Source organism: Trichosurus vulpecula, chromosome 7 (genome assembly GCF_011100635.1).
Source record: "Trichosurus vulpecula isolate mTriVul1 chromosome 7, mTriVul1.pri, whole genome shotgun sequence".
Classification (NCBI taxonomy): Eukaryota; Metazoa; Chordata; class Mammalia; order Diprotodontia; family Phalangeridae; genus Trichosurus; species Trichosurus vulpecula.
The window spans coordinates 132,649,564-132,662,336 of record NC_050579.1 but is presented as its reverse complement, the minus strand read 5'-3'; the positions used below and the strand labels follow the sequence as shown (position 1 = coordinate 132,662,336).

General features: G+C 36.8%; 1 protein-coding gene across 7 annotated transcripts in view; it reads left to right on the top strand.

Annotated features, from left to right (window-relative positions):
- LAMA2 (laminin subunit alpha 2) overlaps window positions 1–12,773 on the top strand; it is a 777,226-nt gene that overhangs the window by 293,682 nt on the left and 470,771 nt on the right. For all 7 annotated transcript variants that reach the window (XM_036766214.1, XM_036766215.1, XM_036766213.1 and 4 more), the window contains exons 5-7: window positions 3,245–3,424; window positions 7,797–7,886; window positions 9,155–9,272. In XM_036766214.1, coding sequence (XP_036622109.1) covers window positions 3,245–3,424; window positions 7,797–7,886; window positions 9,155–9,272 — 388 coding nt within the window. The remainder of the gene's footprint in view (window positions 1–3,244; window positions 3,425–7,796; window positions 7,887–9,154; window positions 9,273–12,773) is intronic.

Sequence of the window (12,773 nt, the reverse complement as noted above, 5' to 3'; positions counted from 1 at the left end):
GATATTCTCTTCCATGCTAGTTACACATAGTCTGTCCTTTGGGTTGCTGTTGCTACAATTTCTGCCTTCAGGACCTGTCACCCCCAGAAGTCTTGTCTGTGTTAGCCTTATAGTCATCATGGTATTTTGATTCCAAATTATCTGCTCAGCTCTGATGGCTTCTTGCCGGTGGGGTCTATGTGCTGCTCATCTTTCCTAGCCTTCAGTAGCAATGTTAAATCAAGACTTCACACAATGCTCAGCATATCCCTGAAGCACTTCTTCCCAATTCATCCATGTTTGTCCTCCTGAGTTGATATTCATTTTCTACACATACCTGGAGTAGGAGAGCAAATCATGAATTGAGTATTTCTAAAAAATCTAGAGATTTTGGTTCCTGTGGTCTTCTTCCTTAGTAGTTCCTTTGTTGCTGTACGTCTTGTTTCTGTGATTTTTTGAAAGCTACTTTTACAATTAAATGATATTTATCTCAGGGCTATAATGTTTCATGCCATTATGTATTTTGCATTAGATTTCTCAAAGGGTTTTATAGACCTAGAAGACTAAATTCTCATTTTTGCACTACCAACAAATTCCCTGTAGTAGTTAGCTTAAGCAAGTGAGCTGCTAAGTATTCAAAACTCCACTTATATTGTGGGCACGTTTACTTTCTGAAAGAGAATGATCTATTGCTCAATAAGCATTTATTGAGCATCTACTATGTACCAGTTACTGTATCTGGCAATGTGATACAAAGATGAAACACCCTCTTCCTTCAAGAAGCTTACGTACTCTTGAGTTATACAGCATGTAATTAAGTATATATGAAATATATGCATAGTGAATCTATGGGAATTTAGTGGTGAAGGAAAAACAATGGAATCAGATAAGGTCTCTTCAATGAGAGGAGTTTGAGCTGAGCTCTGAAGGAAAGTAGGGATTCTGAGAGGTAAGGGAGAGAAAGAGTGCATTTTAGTTATGAGAGACCACCTATGGAAGGGCACAGATACAGGAAGTAGAATATCCTGTGTGAGGAATAGCCTGTAGATGCTAGAGGGGAGTGGCATCTAATAGATCTGGAATGGTAGGTTGAAGGCAAGTTGTAAAGGACTTAAAATGCCAAACAGAGAAGTTTTTATTGGATCCTAAATGTAATAGGTAGTCACTGGAGTTTGGGAAGTAACATGGTCAGATCTGTGCTTCAGGGAGTCATATGGGGAGAATGGATTGGAGAAAATGACTAGAGACAGTGAAACCAATTAGAAAACAGCCTAGGTGAGTGAAGTTTGTCCAAAACTGGCTCATCCTTCCCTTATGCCACCTAGAGGAGGACTCCTTGCCCTCCATTCCCATTTACAGACCATCCACTGTCAGTATTACCCAGCAACCACCACTTTTCCTTTAGAGTTTACTTGATTCTTTCTAAAGCTTTGTTGTCATCTGTGGACAACTAGGGCAGTCTCTCTCCTCCTCAATAAATGCAGTACCCATTAAATTTAGTGCCTGGCTTTTGATCTTCTTGACCCCAAGCACCGACCCTTTTGAACATCATACTTTGATAATCTCAACCCACTCCACTCCTGTTAACCACTGCTCCATCCTCTGGATACTAGAATACCTAATTATGAATGTGTCTACCTTCCTTGACAATTTCAGGCTTATAAACTTTGTTCTATTCCCTCCTACTTGCTCTCCAAACACAGAAAGGAAAAGATTTAAGTGAAGCAACAGGGTAAGGGACTCCATTCCTTGGAGGTCATTTGTTCAGAGAACTATGCAGTGGTTCAGAGCATATCAAAAAGTTCCCCAAATTGATAGTGTACAATGTTCTGGAGCAGCAGTTCTCAAACTTTTTTGGTTTAGAACCACTTTACACTCTTAAAAAGTATGGAAGACCCCAAATAGCTTTGTTATGTGTGTCATAGTTATCAATATTACCATATTAAAAATTAAAACATAATTTTAAAAGTACTTATTCATTTAAAAATAATAAATATGTTATGTATTAATATTACATATTTCATGAAAATAACTATTTTTCAAAACAAAAAAGTAGAAAAGCATCATTGTTTTACGTATTGTTGCTAATCTCTTTAATAGCTGGCTTAATTGAAGATGGCTAGATTCTCATATCTGCTTCTGCATTCATTTTATTGTAATATATTATTCTGGTTGAAGTTTATGAAAAAATACAGTCTCACACAGACATCTAGTTAGAGAAAGGAATAATATTTTAATAGGCAAATTATGTTTAATATTTTGTGAAAAATATTTTTCAATTTGTGGAAGAGAAGGCAGTCTAAAGCTGAGGTTCTAAGTACAATTTGTGTTTTGGGAGGCATTGTTGTATAAAATAATGTCTACCTCAGGTTAAAAAATGAGAATCTCAGTGAATGAATGTATTCTTGTTTTTTCAATCAACAGCATTCAGTATAATTCAGAAATTTATTTCTCATCCAGTTTTATTTTTTTCTATTTTAACTGTTAGTGTTCTATGAATTGTTTCTCTTTTTGCTACTTTACTTATAAACCTATGTATGATATGTCAACTGTATTATGGGTTAAGTAGTTTTGTAACCAGATTTTTAAATGGAGCCACTTAACGTTAATTATAAATATGTGTATGTGTATAGGATCCTAAATCTAGAGCTGGAAGGAACACCAGAAGCTATCTAGTAAAACTTTCTCATGTTAGACGTATGTATATGTTCTATATTAATATAAACCTAATATATTCACTAGAATATAAGCTCCTTGAGGTCAAGGAATGTTTCTACTTTTTCTTTAAATTACTGAAACTTGATACAGTGCCCGTAACATGGTAAGAGATTAATAAATATTGATGGATAGAGGTATAGATACCTATCTCTCCTGGTAGAGATAGATATCTTACATCCTAATGGATATAATAGATGATATGGATATAGAAAACATATACATACACACATATAAAATGAAGAGGTTGGATTAATGGCCTCTGATGTTCTATTTCTAGATAGAGCTGTCTATCTATATATGGAAAGAGACAAGCATTTATTAATTTCTATACCTGTGTATGTATGGATGTATATAGGGTGTCCATAAACTCTTGGTGCTCTTTTGAGCTTTAACAATTTAAATAGTTTTAGTAGCTTAAAACTGCACTGACTTTTAGGATATCTTATGTATAGATATTTCTAATTGGGTGCCTTAGTCATCATTATTGCCATCCCTTTATATACACACACACAAAATTATTTAACTTTCTATTTTCCATACTATTTAGATCCACATATCTCTCATCAATGGAAGGCCAAGCGCTGATGACCCTTCCCCAGAACTTCTAGAATTCACCTCAGCCCGCTATATTCGCCTGAGATTCCAGAGGATCAGGACCCTAAATGCAGATTTGATGATGTTTGCCCACAAAGACCCCAGGGAAATTGACCCCATTGTTACAAGAAGAGTAAGTTATGGTACAAATGTCATCTGTACCTTGCTTATCAGCTTGGGTGTGATGAATGACTTCTCTTTCTTTTCTATCTCTTTATACTATATCCCTTTCACCAGATGCATACAAAGAGCTGTTGTTGGACATCAGGTAGCCAATGGGACATAACTCACTCCCCTCGTAAACTGTTTTATTTTTCTTCCCAAGAAATATGAGTGACAAATTTTTATATTAGCTTCCCAACCATTCTTGAAGCCCAAGAAGCCAACCAATGTGCAGCCTTCCAGGGGTGAACATTTTTGGGATTTGGAATCACATGAGCAGCAGGCGATGGCTGTCAGTTGTTATTGTGTTTCATCCCTCCTGCCATCCCCGTGTTGTTCACTGGTTCATTTAACCTTCTTTACACAATATTGACACAGCAGACATTTTATTACCAAGAAGCTCAATTGCAGTTTTCAAATGTGAAGTTTCAGCTGAAAAGAAAAACACACAATGCACTATTGATCACATCGGCACTGCTAACAGAGTTACATGTATTTCAATGGGGAACAGTGGCTGCTAAATGTGTTATATGGGAAGGACCCTAGGGATTATGGGTGGGAAGCCAATGTTAAGGGAGTTATTTGCTCCTTTAGCTTTCCAGCAGGGAAAAATCCTGTAGGATTCCTGGGACAAAAAGATAGACATGAAATGATGCAGTCAAGGTCAGATTAGCTCCACAGAGAAGCCTAGACAAATTTCCAACTTAGAAGACCAGAATGTAGAATGGATAGTAGTCACCAGGACCCATTTTTTAAAAATTTATTTTTAGTTTTTAACCTTCATTTCCACAAGATTTTGAGTTACATATTTTATCCCCTTCTCTACCCTCCTCCCCAGGGGACCCCATTTTTAAATGCCCTTATGTTTCCCCATGTTCTTTGCTCTTCTCTCGTTGAATTGGATTGAATGGAATAAGTGCTTTACAAGAAAAGTACATAGGAGTTAGAGTTGGGCAGGTTTTAAGAGACCATCTAGTTGAATCTCCTCATTTTTAGGATGTTTCCCATTTTTGTTTTTATAGTGGCAGAACCAAATATAGTGTTTTATGTATGGTAGAAACTTATTGCTGAATTGAATTTAATTAAATGAGTCAACTGAGGAATAGAGAGATTAAGTAGGTTGCCCATGGTCACAAAATCCCTGGCAAGAAAGCTAGAGTTCAAAGCTAAATCTGTTTAAGTAACATACCTTTCACTTTCCTAAATAGTTGAAATAAATGTGGTTTATGGTCTCCACAGATTATGGCACATATTTCCAACTGTTAGACTATTGAAACTTGGAGCCCTAACTAAATTCACATAACTTTTTAGCATGATGGTGAATTTGTTTTACAATGTCTTTTCAAGAAGAAAGGAATCGTTACTTCATGATGATACTATGGATTGTTTGCTTGAGAGAAATCATTTCTCATTCTAATTTGGGGATTTTTTTAAAAGCAAACACTGAGGAAGACTGGATAATATTAAAATAAAACTAAATGTTTTCTGACAGTATATCTGTCAAGAAAAAAAAATCAATGAAAATCAATTGCAGCTCTTCCCCTTATTCTCAACGGAGCCATGCATATTTCTTCTTTAGGATAGCATTGAAAACAGAAAAGAAAATACATGAGCTTTAAAGTATCTTTTATTCAATTTCTCTTATGTTCCATGTTTATATGTTATGTATATATGTATATATATATACACATATATGTGTGTATGCATACACACACACAGATATATATACATATATATATATATATATATATATGTATAAGTATGTATTAATGTAAATGCCCAGTGAAAGGGTACTACTGAGTTTCAGTTTCTCTTCATGTCCCAGAGATGAAGCATTGTACAGAGATCTCTGCCTATGTAAAATTGGTTTGCCATCTTATGAAGTCTACCATAAATACTGAGAGACAGCCTTTCCAAACTATATATACTATGCCCATTCTTACCTAGTTAACTCTGGGGCCTTGGCTGGTCCCTGACTTTTATAGGCATGGTAACCTCCTGTTATACCCCACTAGTCCAAGTTCTATCTACGTCCAATGATAAGAGTATTTTTGGAATTTCTTTGAAGAGTGAAGAGGACTATGGACATGTGAGCTATGATTCATTTCAATTGATTAAATAGTTCTCCCATGTCTAGTCTGTTTGAGACCACCTGCTTGGCTCATTGCATCTTTTACATAATTACAATTTTGATTGCCAAAAATAATTTTCTTGCTAATAAATTGGAATTCTGGAAGACTACAAGATAACTATGAGCATAGCCTCTCAGATGAGAGCATAATAGCACCAATAATTAAAGATAAGAGAAAACAAGAAATCTTCCTTTTAATTTTTTCCCTTTAACCTACTGAGAGAAACAAATCTTGTTCACTGTCTATGCTATTCAGAACAAAACTTAGCTTTATAACTAGTTTCCTGTCACTGTGTTTAGAGAAAGAACTCACCATTGGTGGTAGCTCACTTGGTGTGTTCCCTTCAAATGGAAAGCTGTTTCCACAATCCAATTAGCAGTTTCTGTGGGGATGTAAGATCCACCCACAGCCAGCACCCAGAAAGCCGCCGGCACGCCGGGAAAGCACAGGTTCTTTTGATCTGCTTAACCAAGAAAAGCAAGGTGAAGGGGTTGACAAGCTTACTTTAATCCAGCATACAGACAGCATTCAGTTAGTTCAGGAGAGCATACAGACAGCATTCAGTTAGTTCAGGAGAAAAAGACAGCACCCTGAACTTCAGAACATTCATTTAGTTCAGGGGAAAAACCAGCACCCTGAACATCAGGGCAAAATACAAACAAATTACAAACATCAACAGACAGACCCAATACAATTCATAGTTACCAACATCTAGGTTCAGCCTGGGAGCTCGGAACAAGGGCTGGCCCAGAGTCACACTCGCCACCACTGCTGCTCCAACAGAAAAGGGCTCTTCAAGCTGTCTTCTCTCCTCTTATAGAGCTTTTGACATCATCAAGTGTTGTCTGAATGACCAGAACCCAGGCTCTGGTGATTAGTTCTTGAGTCAGCCCCTCCCCCCAGGACCCTGGGAGGCTCACATCCACATAGATTAGGTCAACACCCAATAGGGCATGGCTCTGGAGTCAACACCTCCCCCTATCCAGCCCCATCCTGGGCCCCGCCCCAGTCACAAATCCGTACCCACATAGGTTCCACACCTAAAGGGCTCTGGGCCTGGGGCCCAGCACCCAGCAAGGCTCAATGAAATACACCGAGTCACTCAAAGAAAACAAAAGCTATTGTGCTTACCAACACAGAAGCACAAGAAAAAAGTCTGCTTTTGACTTAGACCAGCTAAGACCTAAAAGAGATTTTTAAAAAATCAAAAAAGAACCATAAAAAACAATTTTATTGTAACATTGATATTATAAAAATTAATTAACATTTAGGACTTTTGCAGTGGGACAGGGAGTGAAAGAGAAAGAAAAATAGATTTTTTTTAGTAGGGTGCTACAGATGTGGAATGTGGCATGTATTTTCAGATGAGATTACTGGTATTATTAATTTTACTCATTTGTTTTACTTTGTTACAAGAGACCTTTCACAAAGTAGAAGTGATCTGTAAATGCCTGTTATTGTAAAAGCAAAATATGTCAATAAAACTTTAAAAAATTCAAAATCCATTTCAAAAATCAAAACACTATTAAATATAAATGAAGTAAACAAATATTTCAATTTAATAAACATTTATTAGGAATACCATGTACTAGGAAAAGTGGTATTGGTATACAAAGACTAAAATGGCAAAGTTTCTTCAAAGAACTTAACATTTTTTTCCAATTCCATAAACATTTTGTCAGCATGTATTGTTGCAAAGGCATCCTCACTATCTAGCACCAGCTTCTGAGTCCAAGGTATCACAGCTAACCGGTAATCTGACTTGGCTACTTCAGTAATGATGTCTTTCTACCCAGGTAAACTGTGATATGGGGTCACAACCCACAGTTTAAGTCCTGAAGAGGTAGTGAGTAGAAAATTTTTAAGAAGCCCTGCTCTAGATTACTTTTCTGACCAGTAAAATAGGGAACTTACATTTAGACCATGGTCTTTAAATAATAACCACTGCTAACTGCACCTACTGCCGTGTGGATTCACTACTTCATGGTGTTCACTTTAGGTGAAGTATATGTCATCTTTCTTTAGGCTGTATTGCACATCAAAGAACCATTTTTTTCTGTCATAGGGGCCTTCTTCTGTCCTGAAAAAAACACCTAACTGTTTCTAATTCAGTTGGGGAGAAATAGTAAAATTTCTGAAGAAAAGTGTTTACTTTTGTTTCTTTCAGCTTGCAGTCCCTTGTAACTAGATTTCTTGTTTTCCTTTGTGCAGTATTACTATTCAGTCAAGGATATATCCGTTGGAGGAATGTGCATCTGCTATGGTCATGCCAGGGCTTGCCCACTTGATCCATCAACAAATGTACGTATATTTATAGGACCATTTGGCAAAATGCAGTCCCGAAACTGTAAAATGTTGCATGAGAATGCTTTGCTGACAGCGTAGTCTGTGAATTGATGTCAGGTCCCCACTTAGATGGTGTAACTGAAAGCAGTGCCAGGGCGAAATAATGCTGGCAGTCAGAATGATGGACTTTGAAGTCTGCCACCACAGTATCAGCAAACAGATTATTTTTTCCCCCACAAGGCTTCAAACTAGTCCATTTGTTTTGAAAACTCTCTAGCTATGACAGCATGCTACATGATTTAACTTCAGAGAATGCCTCCTGTCAATCAGCCTGTCCACTTCTTTTACAATATTAATCAAGATTGTTCTTAAGCAAACAAATGGAAAAAGTTGGTAACTTGATGGTTATCTAGTAAATAAATAACAGTCATGAGATGGGATGCTGAGAGTGCAGCATGGGGAAGAAGGTGAGATGATGAATAACCAAGGGAAGTTTCCTAGAGCCATCTTGGAACGTATTGGTAATTTGGGGTAGAGATTCCACTTAAATGTCAGTTTAATAATCCAGAAAAGAAAGTGGATGTGATTTTCTTTTCCAGTCATATGCCATTCTACAAGTCACTCTGTTTTCAAGTATGACAAACAACTACTGGCTAGAGATTAAATGCATTAAATATTTTAATATCAGAAGTAAGGATATGAAAAATTGCTTTGATAATGAAACTCTAACATGGATAATGGACTTAGGGTTCTTTCTCTGGATCAAAATGACACATCCTAAGGGATGCCCAGATAGTCAACAACTTCTTGTAATGATGTTCTATATACAGTGGTATTTCCTGTAAAACATTAGTTTTCCCTGTCAAATGTGCTGATGACCAGTGAGAATTTCCCAAACTCATGCTGGTTTGGGTCTGAATGTGTCCATAGTTATCTAAATATTCATTCTGAGATTAATATACAGAGTTTTGAGATCCCTCAGGAAAATGGATAACTTCTTGAGGCCACTGAATTTGTGATCCACTCACAAAGTATATAAAAGGTTCAGTTCAGAATGCCTTGGATCCCTATCTTTTTCCCCTCTTCATTACCAGAGCATAAGATGCCCTTAACAACTCAGAATAGACTCATCCATCTGTGAAGAACTCCAAACCCTGTCTCCAGAATGGGATAAGAGATTGCTCAAATTAGGTTTAGGTTGGGCCCACTCCTTGTTACCATTGCTTCCTTGTCCCAAGCAAATAATAAACAATATGCCCTTTCCCCCTTTTCTTCTCGATTAGAAATCTCGTTGTGAATGTGAGCACAACACCTGTGGTGATAGCTGTGATCAGTGCTGCCCAGGATTTCACCAAAAACCTTGGAAAGCAGGGACTTTTCTTACCAAGACTGAATGTGAAGGTATGCAACTGTACTTTTGTGGATTTTAGTCAACAGGACAAGAAGTCATGTTCCAGGAGACGAAAGATCTATGGTATTTCTTTCTTTTAGAGATGCTCTTTATAAATGTTTGTAAAATTGAATTGAACTAAAAGAAGTCGTGGAATATACTTTGTGGTTTTAGGGGAGGGTTATACATAACTATTTCTATTGTCAGTTTTATCTAAAGTAAAAACTGATTTCTTTTGCTTTATTACCCTGAAATCTTAATTATCCAATTCTTATGGGTTCTTTTATTCAGTTCACAAATCTTATTTTTTGAAAGGTCATCATAGTGCACAGTCTATTCTCTGAAGCTAGTCTCTTTTTTCATGGTACTCACTGCCTTCTACCAGGACAGGTGCCAGATAGTCACACCTTCCCTTACATTTAAGCAGAATTAGGTTAGATTGGCTCTCCTTACACCAGTTAATGCTTCAAGGTCCCATAAAATCAAGTTTTGTAATAGTTGTTGCACAACCTGCTTTTCCACTAATTATTGAATGGTTAAAAGATATGACAATTATAGCTAATAGCTAGCATTTAAATAGCACTTTCAGGTTAAAAAAGCAATTTACGTATGTTACTTCATTTGATCCTCAAAACAGCCCTGGGAAAATATTCTTTCTGGACTCTTTAGCAGCAAACTTGTAACAATTGATGTAAAAGAAGGGTTATGAGCTGAAAAGGAGATGCCTATGGTCCATTGCACCAGTCATACACAAATCTCAGGTAATGCTTTGAATGAGTCTAAGATATTAAAGAGTTGATAAGCAATACTGAAGATGGTTTCATGGAGGACAAGAGAACTATAATTTCAACCTGATTCACTTCAAAGAATATTTTTTCAACCCCATTCAGTCAGCAAGCATTTATGAATTTCCTCTGTGCCAAACACTGGAAATACAAATTTAAAAATGAAACAATCCCTGTCCTCAAGGAATTTGCATTCTTATAATTAATTTTGTAGAAAGGCCAACATATTACACAAGTCACATAATTCAACATGAACCACTCCATCTTTATAACAAGAAGAAAAACAACCCCATCCCACTCGTACCCCAGCCAATAAGATGATATTAGGAATTTTTTCAAGAAGGCAAATTTCAAGGTCACTGCTCGCTTCAGTATCAATTCAGTCTCTTATAACCTGTATCTATAGCTAGATCATAAGTACATCACAATTGTGGATGTTCATGAACATGATTTTGAGCAATAAAGGAAAAAATCAGTTATATTTGGAATACTGTATTTAAGGAGGCAGGAAAATAAATAGGATTACTTTAGGATGATTTCTGGTTTTAATCAAGATTAAATTTTAAATTCCAGTGTTGGGGTGGGGTTCTAGAATGTTTCTACAAACCCTAAAGGGGTTGTGGATTGATTCATTTTCTGGAGTTTCTGGATAATCAAGAAGAAACTAATTTGTAAGTGACTAAAACAATGGAAGATATGTGGTAGGCATAATACTTTGTAACTGGCATGTGAGAAATCCCAAGAAAATTGTTATCAAATTCATTTACAAGTAGAAAGAAACCAAGCTGGTCATGCAGCAGGAATGACGAATAATGCATATGTAGCATGAGTGCTTCAGAGGTACTCACAACATGTTGAAAGAATCATAGAAAGATCTCCAGTGTATTGGGTAGATCCTTTGGTTGAGCATTTGTGGAAAGGCTTGAATAGAAATTGCACAGAATGAGAAGTGAGGGGCTGATTGAGACCAGTGCTGTGTTAGACATAGCGTACCCATTCAAATAATGTTAATTCTTGCCCCTTCCACCATGTTATAATGTTTTGGAGAATAAAGTTTACCTTTATCTATCTCCATATTCTCAGTACCTATCACATGTGTTTGTTAACCTGAATGTGTATATACTTGTAAGCCTTTAGATATTCTGTCTGTATTTATAGCCTTCCATGTCGTAACCACTTCCTCAAACAATACATTGAGCACTATGGTGGAAGAGTACAAATATGGTGGTACTGATATAAATAGATTACAATACAAACACCAGTAGATCTGTTCCATTTCAGTGCTCTTTGTTGTCTTCCTTGTCTCATCTGTAAATGTTCCTGAGATGATTTGGTCTAAGTTACCAAGTTCTTTTCAGAGACAATAGAATTGACACCATGTCTGTTGTTAAAAAAAAGAAAACATTTGACTTGACATTGAAATCTCTCTTTAAGCAAGATATCTCCCTTACATATGTTAAAATATAGGATTTTGACAAACAGTGCCATGGAGATGACTTTGTCCTCTGCTCTAATGAATATTAAAAAGAAGCAAAGTGCAACATACTCACTGAAGATGTTTTTCAGTGTCATGGAATATATCCTACATAGAAGAATCATAAAACCAGAATGATTCTCTATTAATGGTGTCATTCTGCAAATGTTCTTGTTTTCACAAATAGTGTATGAATTTTATTGAACGCTGTAGCACTTCCTAGTAATTCACTTGGCAATGTGAAATTGTTCTAACATTACAGAAAAAAGCAAAGTAGATTAAAAATGTAGCTATTGTCTAGACTATGATATGCAGCAAGTATGTGTATATGTTATATATAATATTGATCTTCAGGTAAAGATAGGGTGGGCCCAGAATTGAGCAAGAGGAAGAAATTGAGCTGAATTATATGTGGGAAATTGTGTAGTATTTTATACTACAAAAGTCACTTTTCTTTACTCTTGCTGTTTCTGTAATGATGCTGTAGTATGTCGCTACTAATCATGGAACATTAGGATCTCTGAAGCATCAAAAAGATAATGAACCAAAAGGCAATAGAAAGAGACATACATGGGGCAGCTAGGTGGCACAGTCAGTAGAGCACCGGCCCTGGAGTCAGGAGGACCTGAGTTCAAATCCGGCCTCAGACAGTTGACACATGTACTAGCTGTGTGACCTTGGGCAAGTCACTTAACCCCAATTGCCCTCCCCCCACCAAAAATACTAAAAAAAAAAAGAAAGAGACATACATGTGGTGGGCTGAAGCAGGTTGCAACATGCTATCATTGATGAATCCTTGCACTTGAGAAGACGTTATTGAGGAGATAGGCTGGTAAAGTACTCAGAATTCAAGGCAACTCGTCCATTCATTAACAGCCCTACAGATGAGAAGAGCCAGGTGAAGGGCTCTGCCACTTTAAGTGACTCCTTGATAGACACAAACAAGAAATGTGTAAGGTGGGAGGTCGTGAATATAATGTGCATCTGTAGGAGTTTCCATTCTGCTAAAACAGTTCATCAATTAAAATGTCAAAGTGAAATGAATATTAAAAGACTGAAACCTCCAGATATTCTTGAGACCAGCATTTCTTTCTGGGGCAGCTAGGTGGTGCCATGGACAGCACCAGGCCTGGAGTCAGGAAAAATCATTTTCCTGAGTTCAAATCTGGCCTCAGACAATTAGTAGCTGTGTGACCCTGGGGAAGTCACTTAACCTTGGTTGCCTCCATTTTATTATCTGTGAAATGAGCTGA